The 20715-nt window shown below is 43.6% G+C and overlaps 1 protein-coding gene across 1 annotated transcript in view; it reads left to right on the top strand.

The window, feature by feature from the left end:
* LOC138750278 (endophilin-B2-like) overlaps positions 1–17190 on the top strand; it is a 53824-nt gene extending 36634 nt beyond the window's left edge. Inside the window, exon 4 of the mRNA XM_069912379.1 lies at positions 15432–17190. Within this exon, the coding sequence (XP_069768480.1) occupies positions 15432–15595 (164 nt within the window). The 3' untranslated portion in view covers positions 15596–17190. The remainder of the gene's footprint in view (positions 1–15431) is intronic.
* Positions 17191–20715: the final 3525 nt, after the last annotated feature.

Genomic DNA, 20715 nt, shown 5'->3' with positions numbered 1-20715 from the left:
TTGCCAAGAGTGAGTCATGCAGGCGCCGAGAGCCGTCGAGAGCCTTTGCAAAGTCTGTTTTGCTAAATAATTTCAAAAGCAGGTGCAAAATGGAATATTGTTTTTAAAACAACATATTATTGTACTCAGAAGTTTACTGTTCTAAGAAGGTCATGTGCTTTTGCAGGCAGAGAGGAGACACCAAATAGGCTTTTTGCTAAAAGAGAGAGAGAGAGATGGCAAGCTGGCATCTTGTTGAAACCCCATTTTGAAGACGGGTTGTGAGTTCTCAGTTCAGCCTGTTGAAAAACCTTGTTCTACATACAAGAGGAAATGGCTGGCTAGAAATGGTGTTTCACCTGAAATAAGGGAAACAAAAGGAACTCAAAGGTGACCTGCAGAAGAGGTTATCATTTGGAAAACTCTGATGGTGAAAGTTTCTTTGGCAAGACACCAAAGTGGCTGATCAGAGGGAATCAGTTTTTGTGTGTCCAATGAGCAAGAAATCCCTCTCTGAAACCAACAAGAGCCTTCCTGGAGGGTAACTACTTACTTTTAAGCACCAGAGCTTGGTGAAAAGTCATAAATGTTGAATTCTGTGCACAGTATAAGAATTGATAGATACCGGTAAACTTGTAGGAGTGTCAAAGAACTTTATACACATTAAATACACCTGTGCTTAGAATTAGAAAGGGTTAATGTTAGGCAGTTACATTAATAGTGATAGTTTAAAGTTTGATCCTGTTTTTTTGTTTCAAGGAAATTAAAAAGACATTTGTTGAAGTATCCATTTATCTTGGTGATTTTCTATTGCTGCTAGGTTTTGGGGTCCTCTGGGCCTGTAACAACCCCAAGTTTAGGTCCTCATACGAGGATACCCAAAATGTCTTATTTCTTCAATAATTGCTGATTCCCCCATACTGTCATTGATAAAACCTGCACCCATATCTCCAATTCTCTTTCTGCCTTTAACCCACCTCCTTTCCGGCAGAACACGGACAGAATCCCTCAGGTTTCTCACTTACCACCCATCAGCTGCCACATCTGACACGTTATCCTTGGACACTTCCAACTTCAGCACCATCCTCTAACCTGCTACATCTAACCCGCTCCACTCATATCCTTTTTTCATAGGTGCACGTCTTTCTGTGACTCCCTCGAAGGCACTTCCCTCTCCACCCACCACCACCTAACGCACTCCCCATTGGAACTGCAGAAATTGCCAAACTTGTTCCTACATCTCCTCTCACTTCCATCCAAGGCCACAATCAGGCCTTCCAGGTGAGGCAGAGCTTCACGTGCACCCCATCCAACCTAATCTAATACATTTAGTAGACTCAGTTGACCTCAATATCAGCAAGACCAAATACAGACTGGGTGGCCATTTTGCTAAATACATGTGCTCTGTGGATCTAAACTTGAGCATCCTGTGACCTACCATATCAATTCTTGAACCCTTCCAGCAACATGTCTGTTGGCCCCATCCTTCGCCAGGGTGAGGGCAAACAAACTTATAGAAAACACATTATATTCCTCCTGGGCAGCCTTAAACTCTATAGCATGAACACGAATGTTTCTAATTTTAAGCAGCCATTTACCTCTGTCTGATTTCACTGTTTCCATCTCTTGATCTACTGCCCATTTCAATATATTTACTCCTTTAAGGCGGAAGAGTTGACAGTGGTGTTTTCTCCATATAGCTTACATAGATACATAGAAGATAGGAGCAGGAGTGGGTCATTCAGCCCTTCGAGCCTGCTCCGCCGTTCAACGAGATCATGGCTGATCTTAAAGTTCAGTACCCCGTCCCTGCATTCTCTCCGAAACCTTTAATACCCTTATACTGAAGAAATATATCTAATTCCCTCTTAAATATATTCAATGAACCTGCCTCTACTGCCCTCTGTGGCAATGAATTCCACAGATTCACCACCCTCTTGGTAAATAAATTCCTTCTCATCTCTGTCATAAATGGTTTGCCTATTATCCTCGAACCATGGCCCCGGGTTCTGGGCTCCCCCACCATTTGAAACATCCCTTCCGCATCCATTCTGTCCAGTCCTGCCAGAATTTTATATGTCTCTATGAGATCCCCTCTCAATCTTCTAAACTCCAGCGAGTACAATCCCAAATTGCGCAATCTTTCCTCATAAGTTATTCCTGCCATTCCAGGTATCAGCCTGGTGAATCGCCTCTGCACTCCCTCCATTGCAAGAACATCCTTCCTTAGATAAGGTGACCAAAACTGCACACAATACTCCAGGTGCTGTCTCACCAAGGCTCTGTACAGCTGCAGTATGGTATCCTTATTCCTATACTCAAACCCTCTTGATAGGAAGGCCAACATACCATTTGCCTTTTTAACCACCTGCTGTACCTGCATGCTCACCTTCAGTGACTGGTGCACAAGAACCCCTAGGTCTCTCTGCACTTCCCCATCTCCCAATCTATTGCCATTCAAATAGTAATCTGCCCTCCGGTTTGTATTACCAAAGTGGATAACCTCACATTTATCCACATTGTAGTGCATTTCCCATGTAACTGCCCAGTCCCCAATTAATCCAAATCACACTGGAGCTTCCTGACCCCCTCTTCAGTGCACACTAGCTTGGAGTCGTCTGCAAATTTGGAGATATTACATCCAATCCCCTCATCTAGATCATTAATGTAAATTGTGAACAGTTGGGGTCCCAATACAGATCCCTGTGGCACCCCACTGGTCACCACCTGCCACTCAGAAAATGAGCCATTTATCCCAACTCTCTGTCTTCTATCTGCCAGCCAGTTCTCACTCCACATCAATACCTTTCCCCTAATCCCATGAGGCTTGATATTGCATGCCAGACATTTATGTGGGACCTTATCGAAGGCCTTTTGGAAGTCCAGGTACACCACATCCACTGGCTCTCCCCCATCTATATTACCTGTCACCATCTCAAAGAATTCCAATAGATTTGTCAAGCACGATTTACCTTTTGTAAATCCATGTTGATTCTGTCCGATCCCTTCTCTGCTAGTCATATGCTCCGCTATTACATCCTTAATAATGGATTCCATCATTTTGCCCACTACTGATGTAAGCCTCACTGGCCTATAATTCCCTGCTTTTTCTCTACCCCTCTTTTTAAATAGTGGGGTAACATTAGCTACCCTCCAATCCATGGGTACTGATCCTGAGTCTTCTGAGTTCTGTAAAATAATTCTTAAAGCATCTGCTATCTGAATGTCCACTTCCTTAAGAACCCTAGGATGTAGATTATCAGGCCCTTGGAATTTATCGGCCTTCAATCCCTTCAATTTCCCCAAGACCATGTCCTTAGAGATATTGATTTCTTTCAGCTCCTCCCTTCCTTCAGCTCTATGTTTCCCAACATCCTTGGGAGGTTATTTGTATCCTCTCTTGTGAAAACAGAACTAAAGTAAGAATTTAATTGGTCTGCCATTTCCTTATTCCCCATTATATATTCCCCTGATTCTGATTGCAAGGGACCTACTCTGGATTTCACCAATCTTTTCCTCTTGACATATCTATAAAAGCTTTTGCAGTTGGTTTTTATGTTTGCCGCAAGCTTACTCTCGTAATTTATTTTTGCCCTCTTGATTAATCCCTTTGTCCCCCTTTGCTGCATCTTGAACTGTTCCCAGTCTTCGGATTTGGTACTTTTTTGGCCAATTGATATGCTCTCTCTTTGGACCTAATGCTGTCTCTAATTTCCCATGTTATATACGGTTGAGTCACCTTTTTTGGTTTATTTTTATGCCAAACTGGTATAAACGATTTCTGCAATTCTTCCATTAGATCTGTGAATGCTTTCCATTGTCTATCCACCGTCAATCCCCCCCCCCCCCCCATAAACACCACCCAATAAATCTTACTCAACTCCCATCACATACCATCATAATTCCCTTTATTTCAATTCAGGACCTTAGTCTCGGTTTTAATTTCTTCACTCTCCATGTCGAGTGTGAATTCGATCATATTGTGATCGCTCCTACCCAAAGGACCTCGTACAACAAGATTGCTGATTAGCCCCTTTTCATTGCATACTACCCAGTCTAAAATGGCCTGCTCCCGAGCTGGTTCCTCGACATATTGGTCTAGATAACTGTCCCGTAAACATTCAAGGAACTCCTCCTCCTCAGTATTTTTACAGATTTGGCTAGTCCAATCAATATGTAAATTAAAGTCTCCGACAGCTGTTCCCTTATCTAATTTCTCTTTTTATGCCTTCCCTCACCTCTACATTACTATTTGGAGGCCTATATACCACCCTCACCAACGTTTTCCGCCCCTTGCTATTCCTCAGTTCTACCTATATAGATTCGGTATCTTCCGAGTTAATATCCTTTCTGTCAATCGTGTCGGTCCCTTCTCTCACCATCAATGCTACCCCACTCCCTTTTCTTTCTTGCCGATCCCTCCTAAATATTGTATACCCCGGGATGTTAAGTTCCCAGGCTTGCCCACCTTGCAGCCATGTTTTTGTAATCCCAATCAAATCGTATTTGTTTGTCTCAATTTCCACAGCCAATTCATCTACCTTGTTCCGAATGCTTCTTGAATTAAGAAATAAAGCCTTCAAATTTACTTTTTTTACCTTCCCTGCTCTTTCTGATATTTTTACTTTCACTGCCCAACCTAACTTTTCCTATTTTATCTTTCCTGTCCTTTGCCCTATCATACAGGTTCCCATCCCCCTGCCAAATTAGTTTAAACCACATCCGATGGCTGTACCAAACCTAGCTGCCAATATATTGACCCCTTTTGGGTTTAGGTGTAGCCCATCCTTCTTGTAAAGGTCATGCCTTCCCCAAAAGAGATCCCAATGATCCAAGAAGCCAAAACCCTGTCTTTTACACCAGCCCCTCAGCCACACATTCATTTATCTTAACCTTCCATTTTTGTCCTCAGTTGCACTTGACACAGGTAGCAATCCAGAGATCACCACCCTGGCATTCCTTTTTCTTAGGTTCCGTCCCAGCTTGCTGTAATCCTTTTTTAGTACCTCCTCCCTCTTTTTATCTATGTCATTGGTACCCAATGAGGCATGTACCAAGACATCAGGCTGCTTACCCTCTCCTTTCAGAATACTCTGGACCCGATTTGAGATGTCCCGTACCCTTGCACCAGGGAGGCAGCACGCCATGCGGGTATACCTATCTGGCTCACAGAATCTCTTGTCTGTACCTCTGACAATGGAGTCCCCAATGACCACTGCATTCCTCTTCACGTTTTATCACCTTGATCCTGAATGTTGAATGTGTATGTTCATGTAATTTCCCCGTCTCTGTCGGTTTCTCCCTCCTAATTAGAAGTGTAGAGGCTTGCCTAACATATCAACCCTGTTGTCCTGTTTCCATCCCCGAAATAAATGTGTGCTTTGTACCTCCGCTTTGGTCTGGTTCTTAATCTGTGGGACCCACACGAATCTGACAACAATGGAGGAGGGAAAGCAAAGTATGTCAAAATGTGTTATTGCCGATGAACAGAGGCAATAAAATATTAAATTTATGTTATACAGAATATAAGGTATTTTGAAGTCGCTACATGGAAGAAATTCTTCAAACAATTAAACACAAATACAGAGAGGCAAGTGGGACCTTCTTCTGTTTTCTCCTGCTTAGATCATTCTTAAGAGAAAGATAGGGACCAACATTGACTGCACCTAAAATTAGTGAAATGGAACAAAGAGTTGGATGGGAAATACACCCAAAGTTATCAATGAAATGTACGATGCTCTCCAGAGAGAAAATCCAAAACCAGGATAGCAGAGATCAGGAGAAAGATGGGAGTCGGGCTTGGATGTGACGATTTCAGAAAGAAGCTGTTCAGAGTGGTGTGAAGATTGAAATATACAAATTCAATAAGAAATAGGGTCAGGATTGTGTCAAGAGTGTTACAAATATGATTAATGCCAGATATAAAAATTAAAATCTCCACATCAATTCTGCTATACTACATATAAATTAAATGGACTTATCTCCAATTATTCCGAGAAATGTTTTCAATGTAATCAGGTGATTGAGACTTTTCTTTCCATTCGGTTTGGACCTGTGTAAAAGTGGAAGAATTTCAGTATATTATTAGGACAAATTATGAAGATTAAAATACAAAAGGATGTGAGAATATTTCTGCTTGGTCAGAGATATGAAGCAGATACAAAACTGAAGTTGAATAAATATCAAACACACTTTCTAAGTCCAGCCATAACAGCAGTGAAGAAATGTGCAGCATGAATGTGGAGAGCAGAGAGTTGTGTAACGAGAGATGGGACATTGAAATTAAAACTGTGTCACCATGTAACCATATAACCATTTACAGAGTGGAAACAGGCCATGTCGGCCTTTTGAGACCACTAGCTCAATCCTCCCGATTTCCGCCAATATCCCTCCAACCCCCTCACCTCCATGTACACATCCAACCTTCTCGTAAATGACAGGAGGGACCACTAGCTCAATCCTCCCGATTTCCGCCAATATCCCTCCAACCCCCTCACCTCCATGCACACAACCAACCTTCTCGTAAATGACAGGAGGGACCCTGCCGCAACTAGCTCATTTGGAAGATCATTCCATTCTGCCTCCACTCTCTGAGTGAAGAAGCATCCTCTAAAATTTCTCCAGAAGTTTTTCCTCCTTACCATTAACTCATGGCCTCTTGTTCCAACCTTCCCTTCCCTCACGGGAAAGTGTCTGTCCCTGTCTCGTCTATCTATTCCTTTCATAATTTTAAATACCTGTATTGTCCTCTCTCATTCGTCTATGTCCCAATGAATAAAGTCCCAGTCTCCTTAATCTCTCCCTGTAATCTAGATGCTGTAAGCCAGGCAACATTCTTATAAATCTTCTCTGCACCTTCTCCACCTTATCTATATTCTTCCTATAATTTGGAGACCAGAACGGAACACAATGCTTTAAAAAGCTGCACTCTAGCCTATGCTATGATTTATGAAGGCCAGCATGTCATATGCCTTCTTAACTACCCTGTCTACCTGGGAACCCACCTTCAGTGAACTCTGTACCATAACCCCAAGATCTCTTCATTCCTCGATCCCCTCCCCTTAACTGCATATGTTCTATTTATATTATTTTTTCCAGAATGCAGCACCTCACACTTGTCAACATTAAATTCCATCTGCCATGTTGACTCTGTCCCTTTTAAAATCTTGAACACCTCCATCAATCCCCCCTTCAATCTTCTATGCTCCAGAGAAAAAAGCCTCAGGCTGCTCAACCTTTCTCTGTAACTCAAACCCTGACATCCTGTCAACATTCTCGTGAACCTTCTCTGCACTCTCTCTATTTTGTTTATATCCTTCCTATAATTTGGTGACCAAAACTGCACACAGTATTCCAAACTTGGCCTCACCAATGCTTTGTACAATTTCATCATAACTTCCTAACTCTTGAATTCAATACTCCAATTTATGAAGGCCAACATTCCAAATGCCTTCTTCACCACTCTATCTACCCGAGTATCAACTTTGAGGGTACTATTTATCATAACTCCTAAATCCCTTTGTTGCTCTGCTCTCCTCAATTGTCTACCATTCAATGTATATGACCTATTTAGATTTGCCTTTCCAAAATGCAACACTTCACACTTATCTGTATTAAATTCCATCAGCCATTTCTCAGCTCATTCCTCTAGCTTTCCTACATCTCTTTTTAAGCTATGGTAATCTTCCTCACTGTCCACAATACCACTAATCTTTATATCATCTGCAAACTTACTTATCCAATTCACCACCCCTCTTCCAGATCTTTAATATATATAACAAACAATAGTGGACCCAGGACGATGCCTGAGGAACTCCACTAGTCACCGGCCTCCAATTTGACAAACAATTTTCTACCACTACTCTATGACACTTCCCATCCAACCATTGCTGAATCCATTTCACTACCTCCTTATTTATACCTAATGCCTCTACCTTTTCCCCTAACCTCCTGTGGGGAACTTTGTCAAAAGCATTACTAAAGTCTAAGTAGACAACATCCACAGCTTTCCCTTCATCAACCTTTTTTGTAAGCCCCTAGAAAAACTCTATAAGGTTTGTTAAGCATGATCTACCCCTGTCAAAACCATGCTGACTACTACCTATCAATCCCTGTTTTTCCAAATATTTGTAAATGCCATCCCTCAGAACACTTACCATTAACTTACCCACCACAGACGTCAGAACTAAGTGGGAAGGAGGATGCAGGGCATTCGATAGCAGGACATTGTGAGAGAATGGATTCCTCGAACTCTTGAGGGGAGAAGGTGCGGATCGATCCATCGGTTTAGGTGGGGCAGGGTATAGACATGGCAGCTGACTGGAATTGTCAGCGGGTTACTGAGACCTGGGAGAGGAGGGGAAGGAGGGTGCAGTAGTATTCTGACGAGAGAGTGCTGAGGGAGAGGCAACATGGGTGGAACCTCAAGGCAAGGGACCCTTGATTGTTTGCAAGGATGGGATTTGTAAATAGATATCCAGCACAGAGCCTCTTTGTCCCCCTGCCATCAGGAAGGAGATATGGAGGAATAAAATCGGGACAGCCAGGCAGCTTCCTCCCACAGGCCATGAGATTGACAAGGCAACATGAGCTGGCTGGGAGCAAAGAATGAAAAGGGGGAGAGGAATATGGACTGATTACAACAGCTCAGCCAGCAGGAGAGAGGGGCTGAAGGGCCTGTTTCTGTGTTGTCTATCTGGACCAGCATTTTGAGTTCAAGCTTAAAAAACCCAACCATTTTTTAATTTAATAATAATGGTACAGAATGAATCAAGAGACAAGATGTCTGTCCAGCAGCAAGCATCGAAGGCACTTCCTGAAACGGAGGCTCTGAAACCACAGGGAGATTCTGGCTGGAATGAGGCCCGACTTCTGCTAGAAGGAGGAGAGGAGAAACAGGGATAATGTAGGGGAAGGGGTGGGGAAGGGAGGGGGTAGAGATACCTTCCTCCATTCACCTCCCCTTTCCTCCACCCTGTTCCCTGTCCTGGGTAAACTTGTACCTCTCACTTTGTTCGTTTGAGATTGGTCACAGTGTTTGAGCTACCATAAGAAAATAGACACCCACACTGAGAGCAGTTCAGTTTAAACAAATGTTTATTACAAATTCAAAAGCTGATTTCAAACTAAATTATGCAAGCCCTTCCCAATTATACTTATCAACGCCTGGACTGGTCCCAACTGCCGAAGCAAGGCAATGACTGCACACGTGTCATAGGTTGTCGGGGAACCGATAGCAGCTTCTCCACCTCCCTCGACCGGGACGTTAGCTGGACTCTAGAAGTTCTTCTTGCTGAAAGATGTTGCCACCTCTCGGAGAGTCTCTCTCTTCAGCAGCGGGACCATGGCTTATATTACCCAAAAACTGCTTACCCATGCACCTATTCTCAGCACAGTAAGAAAGATAAGCGAGCAAGCTAGCATGCTAGGCTTCTAGCAAATAACATAATTTTCAGCTTATCACTTTGAATACAATGGTTATTTTGCATCAAGGCTAGGCCTCTGACAGTCTGTGACCAAAACAAGCAGGAAGATTAAATGTTCTTGGTCTACAGATGTCCTTTTGTCAGATAACTGCATCTCTGGCCCCTCGGTGGAATTTAGCTTAAGTCTGCTGATTCTAAAAAACAAGCAGGTTCTCAGCCTTGCAGAAGCAAAGGTTGCAAAAGTAAAAAAAAAAACACGGTTTAAATCTTCCATTACATTCCCCTCCCAATTCCCCTCCCCATTTCCTTCCCCCGCTCACCTCCCGGTTCCTCTCCCTCTTCCCATTCTCCTACTCCTAACTCTAACCCCTAACAAACCCTAACCTTAACACTACCGATACCCCCTATCACTACTCCACGTCCCTTAACTCTACCCCTACCCCGTCCCCTAACTCTATCTCTACCCCTACTCCGTCCCCTAACCCCAACCCTAATACTACCCACCTTCCTCTACCCCAAACACTCACCCCACCTCTACCTCCTACTCCTACCCCCTTCCCCTAAACCTAATACAAACCCACTTCCCTGAACTCTAAACCTAACCCTAAACCTAGACCTAATCCTAGCCCATGTCTCCTAACCCTAACCATGATGTTGTTAGAAATAGAAGTACCTTAACAGAAATTGCTCGAGACAAAAATTGAGAACAAAGAACATTTATTATAACAACAATGCAAAGTTGTGTGCTTCCCCTTATCCTGGGAATACACACACACACTGGGGCTCACCCAACTTTTATACAGTGAATTTCAGTATAGGAATACCCTCCCCCTTACATTCTTCTGCCCCCTGGATGGGTTTGGCATAAGGCAATCCTGCCTGCCTACGTGCTGTTTCTGTGCACTTGGAGTATCCTGTCAGTGTCTCATCATGTTATTGTCCTTATTCACACCTTCCTGATTCTCGGAGCTACAGTCCCTTCATATGCAGAGTTCGCTAATCCTGTCTAGGGTTGACTAATTTAATATGTATAACTTTGTAAATCTATGTAAGGTTAACTAATTATATATGTAGAACTTGGTACTTCTGTCTAGGGCTAGGAGACCCTTATCTCATCCAGACGACCTCTACTTCCTACATTCTATTATTCCTTACCTCTCCTTATCTTATTCATACGGTGGGCTCACTGATCCTGTCGAAAAGACTAGAAGATTCTTATCTGACAGAGGCTGACTCTGCTTCCTGCATTCTAATTTCCATGCTTAGCCTGTTCATACTGGTTTAATCCATCACTCCACATGTCTGCACTAGTTTCCCCATCTTTCATATTTTATGTCAAGTTTCCTCATCTCTCACAATGTTACCTCTATCCCGGTCCTTGCCCTTACTCTCATCCAACCCAAGCCTAAACCCTACCCCTATCCCCTACACCTAACTCCTTCCTCAAAACATACCCCTTACCCCTATCCCATACCCACACCCCCAAGCCTACCCCTTACTCACCCCACTTCCATTACCCCCTTTCTCCTACCCCCATTCCCCTACCACTCCTTCCCCTAGGTTAGGGTAGTGTGAGAGATGGGAAAATTGATCTAAAATTATGAACATGGAAGAAACTAAAATTCATCAGTTAATGGCTGTAACCAGTACAAACAGGATAAGCTTGGGGGTTAGGATGCAGGAAAGCAGAGTCAGCACGATTAACATAAGAATCTTCTAGTCTTTGTGACAAGAGCCACCATAAGACTAAGAAAAGGAGTGGTAAGGAACAATAGAATGTAGGAAGTTGAGGTAGTCTGGATCAGATAAAGGTCTCCTAGCCCTGGACAGAAGTACCAAGTCCTACATATCTAATTAGCTAACCATACACAGATTTATACATATGAAATTAGCCAACCCTAGATAGAATGAGTCAACTCCGCATACCAAGAGATTGTAGCCCCGAGAATCAGGAAGGTGTGAATAAGGACAATGACATGATGGGGCACCCACAGGATACCCCCTGGTCCTCCAAGTGTACTGAAACTGCACGTAGGCAGGAAGGATTACCTATGCCAAACCCATCCAGGGGGCAGAAGAATGTAAGGGGGAGGGCACTCTGATACTGAAATTGACTGTATAAAAGTTGGGTGAGCCCCAGTATGTGTGTGTATTCCCAGGGTAAGGGGAAGCACCCAACTTTGCATTGTTGTTGTAATAAATGTTCTTTGTTCTCAATTTTTGTCTCGAGCAATTTCTTTAAAGGTACTTTAATTTCTAACAAATGGGGACTCGTCCGGGATCACACTCCCTCCACTGACAGAGTACCCCGACGACGAGAGTAGGTGCACCCCGGCTGATTCAGCTGGACTCACGGGCGACGGGTGGCTGGTCAGTGGAAGAAGCGAGTGATATCCGAGAAGAGGCATTGAGAACAAACGACGGAAGGAAGCGCGCTAGAGCATTGCTACTGGAACACGGTAAGAGTAATTTTACTTGTTTATAAGTATGGGAATAATGAGTAGCAAGGAAGAGAGTCCTGGTTCAGGATGTGAACACCAGATAGCTACGTATAGCCCGCTTGGGTTGATGTTATCTGAGTGGGGCACGGGAAAGACCCGTGGGAAAGACAAACTGACAATGGTCGGGTATTGTTGTATTGAATGGGTTAAATACCCGGTTAAAGGGAGCTCCGTGTACTGGCCAAAGTTCGGATCCGAGGATGAATGGATGTGTCAAGCTTTGAACATCTGGCTCTATCAAAACCAGAAAGACAATGTTGAGAGCAGGGAATATGCAGCCTGCTGGCTCAAGGGACCCATTGAACAACTGGTTTTGAATGAGAAAGAATTCAGGGATAAGAGAGAGGAGGAACCTTTTGTCCTTGAATCACAGGGTTGGGATGTGTTACATTCCCTCCCTCCACCTTATGTTCCTCCTATGCCGGCTCCTATCTTTCCTTCCCCTCCTATGACCTACCCTTCTGCACCTCCCCCTCCTCCCCCACCACTAGAGAAGAAAGAGGAGAACCGGAGTGGTATGGTGACTCGCTCACAAAGCGCTCGATTACCACCTCCGTTGACAGTAGAGGTAGAACATTGTAATTCAGAACAGCATGAGATCCCTCAGGAAGAAGTGGCAGAACCCTGCGATTCACTTCTCAGGGAACAGGAACACAAATCTAAGAAACCAGAAATTAGCTGGATGCGACCCCTGCGGGAGGTTCCCGTGGGAGAAGGTCTGGGGTTCGTAAATGTGCCCCTGACCAGCACTGAAGTACGTAATTTCAAGAAAGAATTAATCTCCCTGATAGAAGATCCCCAGGGATGTGCCGAACAGTTAGACCAATTTTTGGGACCAAATATATATATAATATGGGGGTCTCGACATAGAATCCCCAGCAGGGGAACAATTGGTACTAACAGGTTTTGTTACCAACTCAGCCCCAGACATTAGGAGAAAATTACAAAAGACAGAAAATTGGCATGAGCAGGGAATAACCCAGCTTCTACAGATCACACAAAAAGCATTTGTCCAGACATCTGAGGATAAGCAGAAAGCAAAGGCTAACATTTTGATGCAAGCAGTTAAAGGAATAGTAGATGAGTAACATGAAAAAGGCAGGGACTGTGTGCCAGCTCCTGAATGTTGGGAGAAGCGTCGGGAGTGGGAGAGTAGAGACCAGAGATAATTTCATAAATCACGACTTCCCACTTCAGTCACTGACCAATATTGATTAAAATTCATGCTAAAAATTAAATGTCATAAATGATCGTTTTTCAATACTGTAGAATTAGCGAATTTAACTACCAGTTAATTCCAATTTATGAAATAAATTGTATTCAAATGTGATTTTGCACAGAGAGTACCTGAGAGTTGAGTGATGTTATAACATTTGCAGGGAGAAATGTTTGCGCAAATAGGGTGAGTTCTATACATCTTAACTTTAAGTGTATGTGAGATAAAGAAAGGATCTGATGTGTAAAGTGGCTGGATCAGCCAGTTGAAGGGGGAGTGTGCATGTCCCTTTAAGTGCACTGTGGCACTTGAAACTGAGGCTCCAGGCTCCTCTCTTGCAGTTAGAGGTATTTCTTCTACACATTCAGCAGTCAAGGTCCGTGAGTTTAAAGATCACCCACCTCTGGAGAATAAAGATACCTCTGGGGATTCCTATGGGGATTCCTATAAGTTTAATCATTCATTTCTCTGGTGCATTTTCCTCCGGAGTGAAATTAATGCCTCAGCACAATTTCTCTGTATTGCCGCTGTTATTTAATTCATGATAACTCTCCCCCCCACCCCATTCATCAGGTTTATATTTAAATCCGGTAGTGCGGAAGTTACATTGTAAATAATCACGGAGGTAAACCCTGCGCGACCGGATTCAGCTTAATGGAGAAATAAACCTGCGAACTGGTCTATGGTGGTGTGTGAGTACTGCAATAGGTGGAATATGATTTACATTGGTGGCATCGTTCAGAACAATTGGGCGCATAGGAATAATAATAGCATTAATTACTCACAGATCTTGTACCTGATACTATTCACTACGTCCCGGCTTCAGGACTGGGAAATTGGCATGGTACAGAGAAATTGGCATGGCACCAATATTTCTTGATTCACTAATGACTCCACAAGCTCCAGGATTCATGCAGCTAAACTTTAAGTGCAATATTATAGAAACTAGCCGGTACTTAAATGATTATGTGTGCAATCAACATTGGAAAAATATGAAAGGTAATACAGGTGCTCCCCTACTTATGATTTTACGATGACACAATAGCATGACTGTCATTTACTTTCATATAATGTGTTAAAGGTCATCACAAGCATCATTGATTTTTCCAATAAACTTTGATAATTTCTCTAAGGTGAATTTTTTGTAGCCTCGTTGGTTAATCACATTTTCGGAAAGCTTACAGGGACTGTTGGGAGAGAGCAGGGTAGTGAGATCAGTATGAGGACTGATACAGTGCTGTCAATGTTAGACAAGGTACGTCTCCAATTAAGATTTTTTTTCAACTTAAGCTGGGTCTGCTGGAACGCAACCCTATCGTAAATTGAGGAGCACCTGTGATGTTCTTCTATCTAAAGCCAGCTTTAGATAAACTCTTATCATTCTGACAAATCCAGGTCTAAGTCTAATTTTCCTCCACCCTTTGAGCAAGCGCTTCCACTGCTGCATCTTACTGATCACCTCCTCACCAATGAATCAGGAGACCATGGTGTATGGCACTCACTGCACAAGCAGTCTGAAAATGTGTACAAGCCTGTTCAACTTCATTTTACAAAATCAACAATCGGTTCCAGGCTCCCCAATGCTCTCTGTGGAGAGAAAATTGCCAGATTTTTACCCTTTTAATGCCCTTGGTTATGTTTGCCTCTTCTCAAAGATTACATGGCTGCACAGAGGAGCAAGGCTGAAAATGCCTTGAAGTAATCTGTTGGCTGCACTTGTGACCTTTAGTCAGAAAATGCATGGGCTCTTGTCTCACTTTGGGTAGTGCAGCGGTTAGTTCAACTATATTACAGTGGCAGTGATGAGTAGATGGATGTGAGGGGGTTGGAGGGTTATGGTCAGGGAGTAGGTAGGTGGAACTAGTTGGAGTTTCATGTAAATCGGTGCGGACTAGAAGGGCCAATATGGCCTGTTTCCGTACTGTTATTGCTATATGGTTATTATATGGAATATGGTTGTGAGCTGTGGCACAAGGCATTTTACTTAAGGCAGAACTGAAGGTTGAATATGTTTCAAGTTCTCTTGCAGAGGCTCTTGTGCTACAATGTCTGTTATGTACTCTAACAAATTGGAGGGTTGTGCCCCATACAGACAAGCAGCTCCAACTGCATTTTAATAAGGTCTAACATATTCAAAACCCATGCAAATATGGTTTGTGTTTCATTTTACAATTTTTACACTAACACAAAGGAAAGTCAGATTGTTATTCATTTTATTAAAATCTAGTGATTGGTTATATGTAAAAGCATGGCAAGAGGATCAACTAAAACCTGCCTGGGATGGTCCCTTCTGTGTACTTTTAATTACAGACACCGCAGTACGAACAAGAGAAAAAGGCTGGACCCACATTCAAAGAATTAAACCAGCTTCTGAACCACAACATCACGACACACAGATTCAACCCTCAACCTGGCGTGCAGTTCCTCATCCTTCAGACCTGAAACTTACACTGCGCCGTGACAAAGTGCCGTAATGTTACATTTATTGTTGTATTTTTTTTAACTGTTTATACATTTATTGTTGTATTTTTAACTGTTTATTTTTTTAACTGTTTATTCATTTATTAGGGTATTGTTTGTTAACTGTTTATGTCACTTCATTACTCGCTATGTTTTAAGTCCTCCTGGAATAGGGGCAGCAGAGGTTACAATTGTGCTCCTTTAGAATGTAGACAGAGCATAGATTTAATGTATAGTCATAATGGGATATGGGTTAACAAGGGATTCCAATACGGACCAGGGGAACTGAACAGCTTTAGTGGAGTACATCTAATTTGTATCTTAGCCTACACAGGTATTAAAGACAGGAGTTTTAAAGCGATAGCACAAAGGACATGGTGGGACAAAGACAGACAGAATGGTAGTCAGGATTGTACATGTCGCAGAGAGAGAGAGTTAATACATATGCTAATGTTAGCAGACAAGCTGCAACACACAGTTAAATCACAAGAAACAATCCCCCCCCCCAGCTTGGTCTCTTTTCATCATCCCGTGAAGGGGAGCACCAGTTACCAACAACGTGAGCTGCTTGACACTTTAATATCAGGCTCCAGACAGCCTTCGGAGATCGGTGGCCCTAGGGTTCGGGGCTGAAGAGGACATCAGATACTAGCCACAATTCAACGGAACCGCCTGACTACTCGTTCGCTGCTGAAGGCAGCGTCTCTCACAGACTTCGTCAGGACAATGCTTACAAAAGTCGGGTGGTTAAAAGACACTGCTTCAATGTTTCAACGTGAATCTGCCCATGCCCATGTTCAGACGTGGCAACTTCGGACTGATGTGGGATGGACTAGACTCTTTACTGAGAACTGCAGCCTGATACTCGCAACCCTAATAAGCAGCTGGACTCGCTACTCTGACCTTCATGGTGCTCCCCTACCTAAAGACTTTACACAGGTATTACAATTCGGTTATTGACCAGCTGGGTAAAACTACACCTTACACTTGAAAGATCAGTATTACTGATCTAAAAGAAAAGTGAGGATTATGAGAGATGGGAAAATTGATCTAAAATTATGAACATGGAAGAAACTAAAGTTCATCAGTTAATGGCTGTAACCAGTACAAACAGGATGAACTTGGGGATTAGGATGCAGGAAAGCAGAGTCAGCACGATTAACATAAGAATCTTCTAGTCTTTGTGACAAGACCATAAGACTAAGATAAGGAGTGGTAAGGAACAATAGAATGTAGGAAGTTGAGGTAGTCTGGATCAGATAAAGGTCTCCTAGCCCTGGACAGAAGTACCAAGTCCTACATATCTAATTAGCTAACCATACACAGATTTATACATATGAAATTAGCCAACCCTAGATAGAATGAGTCAACTCCGCATACCAAGAGATTGTGGCCCCGAGAATCAGGAAGGTGTGAATAAGGACAATGACATGATGGGACACCCACAGGATACCCCCTGGTCCTCCAAGTATACTGAAACTGCACGTAGGCAGGAAGGATTACCTATGCCAAACCCATCCAGGGGGCAGAAGAATGTAAGGGGGAGGGCACTCTGATACTGAAATTGACTGTATAAAAGTTGGGTGAGCCCCAGTGTATGTGTGTATTCCCAGGGTAAGGGGAAGCACCCAACTTTGCATTGTTGTTGTAATAAATGTTCTTTGTTCTCAATTTTTGTCTCGAGCAATTTCTTTAAAGGTACTTTAATTTCTAACAGTTTGAACAACCGAAAGAAAATAGACACCCACACCAAGAGCAGTTCAGATTATACAAAGGTTTATTACAAATTCAAAAGCTGATTTCACACTACAATATACAAGCCCTTCCCAACTATACTTATCAATGCCTAGACTGGTCCCAACTGCTGAAGCGAGGCAACGTCTGCACACTTGTAGTAGGTTGTCAGGACGCCGGTAGCAGCTTCTCCACCTCCCCTGACTGGGACGTTGGCTGGACTCCAGAAGTTCTTCTTCTTGCTGAGAGATGTTGCCACCTCTCGGAGAGTCTCAAACTTCAGCAGTGGGACCATGGCTTATATTAAACAAAAACTGCTTACCCAAGCACCTATTCCCAGCACAGCAAGAAAGATAAGCGAGTAAGCTAGCATGATAGGTTAATTAACGAATAACATAATTTTCAGCTTATCATTTGTAATACAATGGTTTATTCTACATCAAGGCTAGGCCTCTGACAGTCTGTGACCAAAACAAACAGGAAGATTAAATGTTCTTGGTACACAGATGTCCTTTCTTCAGATAACAGCATCTCTGGCCCCTCGGTGGAATTTTGCTTATGTCTGCTGAGTCTAAAAACAATTAGGTTCTCAGCCTTGCAGAACCCAAAGCTGCAAGTTTTTAAAAAAAGGTTCTCAGCTCTGCAGAACCAAGAGCTGGAAATTAAGAAAAAAACAGGTTAAAAAATAGGTTAGAATCTTCCATTACAGTCCCATCATGTCATTGTCCTTATTCACACCTTCCCAACCCTCAGGGCTTACTAACTCTTATATGCAGAACTTGCTAATTCTGTCTAAGGCTTACTAATTACATATGCGGAACTTGCTGACTCTCTCTCAGGCTAGAAGACCCTTACCTTATTCAGACTAACTTTACTTCCCTACATTCTATTATCTACCCTTATCCTATTCATCCTGGCTTTATTCATTACACATATATCCATACTAGCTTTCTTCATCTCTCATATTTTCATATTAATTTTACTCATCTCTCACACGATGGTGAACCAGAGCTCCAAAGGTGGTCGCCGACCTCTGGGTCCATTCCCAATATTGTCCCCTGTCACCCACCAGGCCTATCCTCAAAGCCCCCATTTCCCACTAGGCCTGTCCCCAAACTCCTCCCCTGTTGAGATAATCTCCAAAACCCTGTTCACCGGGCCTGCCAAAAAAGACCCTGTTCACCGGGCCTGCCAAAAAAGACCCTCTCCCCCACCAATCCCATCCCCATAGCCTCTGTCCCCCACTGGACCCTTCCCCAATGCTCTGCCCATTGCTTGGACCATCCCAAGAGCTCCTGCCTCCCACCAGGGTGTTCAACAAGCCCCCCTCCCCCAACATGCCCAGCCCAATGTCCCTGTCCGCACCCCCACCCCAATTGGCCTATACCCAAAGGCCCATCCCCATCAGGTCTGTCCTCTCACCAGACCCGCTCCCTCACTGGGACCCTCTCCAATCTATCACCCATCACAACTACTGTTGGAACCAAGGGGTTAAGTAGAAAATATGCCTATGTACTATTTGTTGTGTATTCATTAATCTAGTACTATGTAACAATTTACTATTTACTTCAATTTTTCTGTTTAAGGGAATTATTAATGCAATTAAGTAACAGCCACAGTATGTAGAAAAGTTGGCTGATTATAGTATGTGTAGAATTTGCTGCCTCCAAATACAAAGAGAGAAAATGTATGAACCAATTTAGAAGGAATGCTAAGACATGAGGAGGTGTTGAGTAGAAGAGAAGACGATGACCAGACAAGAACAAAGAAATAATTAGAAATATCTGGGGTATGAATTGATTTCTGATCAAGCCATCAGGATGTTCTGGCCTTGAGGATTAAGATGGGAGGTCTACACAATCGATAATTGCAGAGCAGGAAATTGGTTGAGATAAATCTTATGCAAGGAGACTATCAAAGAAAGCCAACTTTTTTTCAGTGTAATAATGTTGATCTATATAAACAGAAGAGACTGGACAGTAGGGGTCAGTCTTGGGGAATAGCTCACTGTGCAGGCGATCTATGAACTAACAACTGAACCAGAGCTCTGTTAAGCTTTATTCTTGTGCTGTGTAATAAACTGATTGTTGAACCAAATACCTTTTCCTATCACTTCATTTAACAAACACGTTGGACTCAGACGACACATAGACTAAATTAAGGGTAGGGTAAAGCCAGAGTCCGACACTACCCCACCTCGGTTCTTGAACCTCCCCTTACCCCACCTAAAGGCCTTGGAATCTGAGCTGCTCCTGGGACCCCCAGACAGTGGAGAAGTGGGGAGGGCAGTGGTCCATCTCCTTCCCGGTGGCAGTGTCCCATACCTTCACCAAGCTAGGGAATCCCCTGACCCTTGGCACAGGGATATCTGTCCCATCTGAGCCAGTCCTCTCTCTTCCCCCACCCCGGAGAATGTAGCCCAGTTCAGCTGGTTGCTACAGTACACACTGCCTTTCATCTCTTGCCCCAGGACTCCTGCTCCCACGTCCTTCAACGAGCTATGTGACCACAGCCAGGAGCTGCCCCCTCCTCATTCCCCTTGGCCCTGTGGATGAGTGGGTGGACATGACAAGGGGTTTTATTAGGTGGTGGAATTGGGGTATTAAAATTTGGGTGAGACCTGGGAAAGAGAGCGGTGATGATCCGGCCAGGGAGATGCACTGGGGACAGAGTCACTGGGCAGGGGTCAGAGCCTCAGGGAAACAAGGGCACTGGTATTGGAAGCAATCACAGCTCATCGAGAGTAGGATGAAGAACCCTGGGAATCATTGAGAGTGGCGAGGTTAGTGCCGCGGTTAGAACAACGCTGTTAAGGGGCCAGCGATCCGGGTTCAAATTTGACACTGTTTGTGGGGAATTGTACGTTATTCCCATGTCTGCGTGGGTTTCCACCAGGTGCTCCTGGTCCTTCCACCATTTAAAACGTACCGGGGGTTGTAGGTCATTGGTGTAATTGAGTGGTTGTGGCTCAGAGGCTGAAAGGGCCTGTTCCCGGGCTGCATGTGTCAATCTAAAATCTCCATCTAAAATAATAGTCCAGCCTGTCATGAATTTTTTTAAGGATTCAAATCAAAAGTGTGGTCCAGATAGACAAGTCCAAAACAGTCCTTTCGGCCCTTCTTTTCTGATGGCCAAACTGCTTGCAAACAGTCCATATCCCTCTCAACCTTTTCATTCCAAGGACCCATTCAACTCACATTACATTGTCAATCTCACGGCCTGTGGGAAGAAGTTATTTCCCTGTCTGGCAGCCTGATTTTGTTCCTCCATATCTCCTTCCTGATGGTACTGGGTCAAAGATGCTGTGTGCTGGATGTCTGCGGGTCTATTTACAGGCCCCATCCCTGGACAATCAGAAGCCCCTTGTCTCGAAGTCCCATCCATGTGGCCCCTCACTCAG

The sequence above is a fragment of the Narcine bancroftii genome, unplaced genomic scaffold (genome assembly GCF_036971445.1).
Source record: "Narcine bancroftii isolate sNarBan1 unplaced genomic scaffold, sNarBan1.hap1 Scaffold_111, whole genome shotgun sequence".
In the NCBI taxonomy this organism is placed as follows: Eukaryota; Metazoa; Chordata; class Chondrichthyes; order Torpediniformes; family Narcinidae; genus Narcine; species Narcine bancroftii.
Note: the sequence above shows the minus strand (reverse complement) of the source record. Positions and strands in the feature narration are given on the sequence as shown.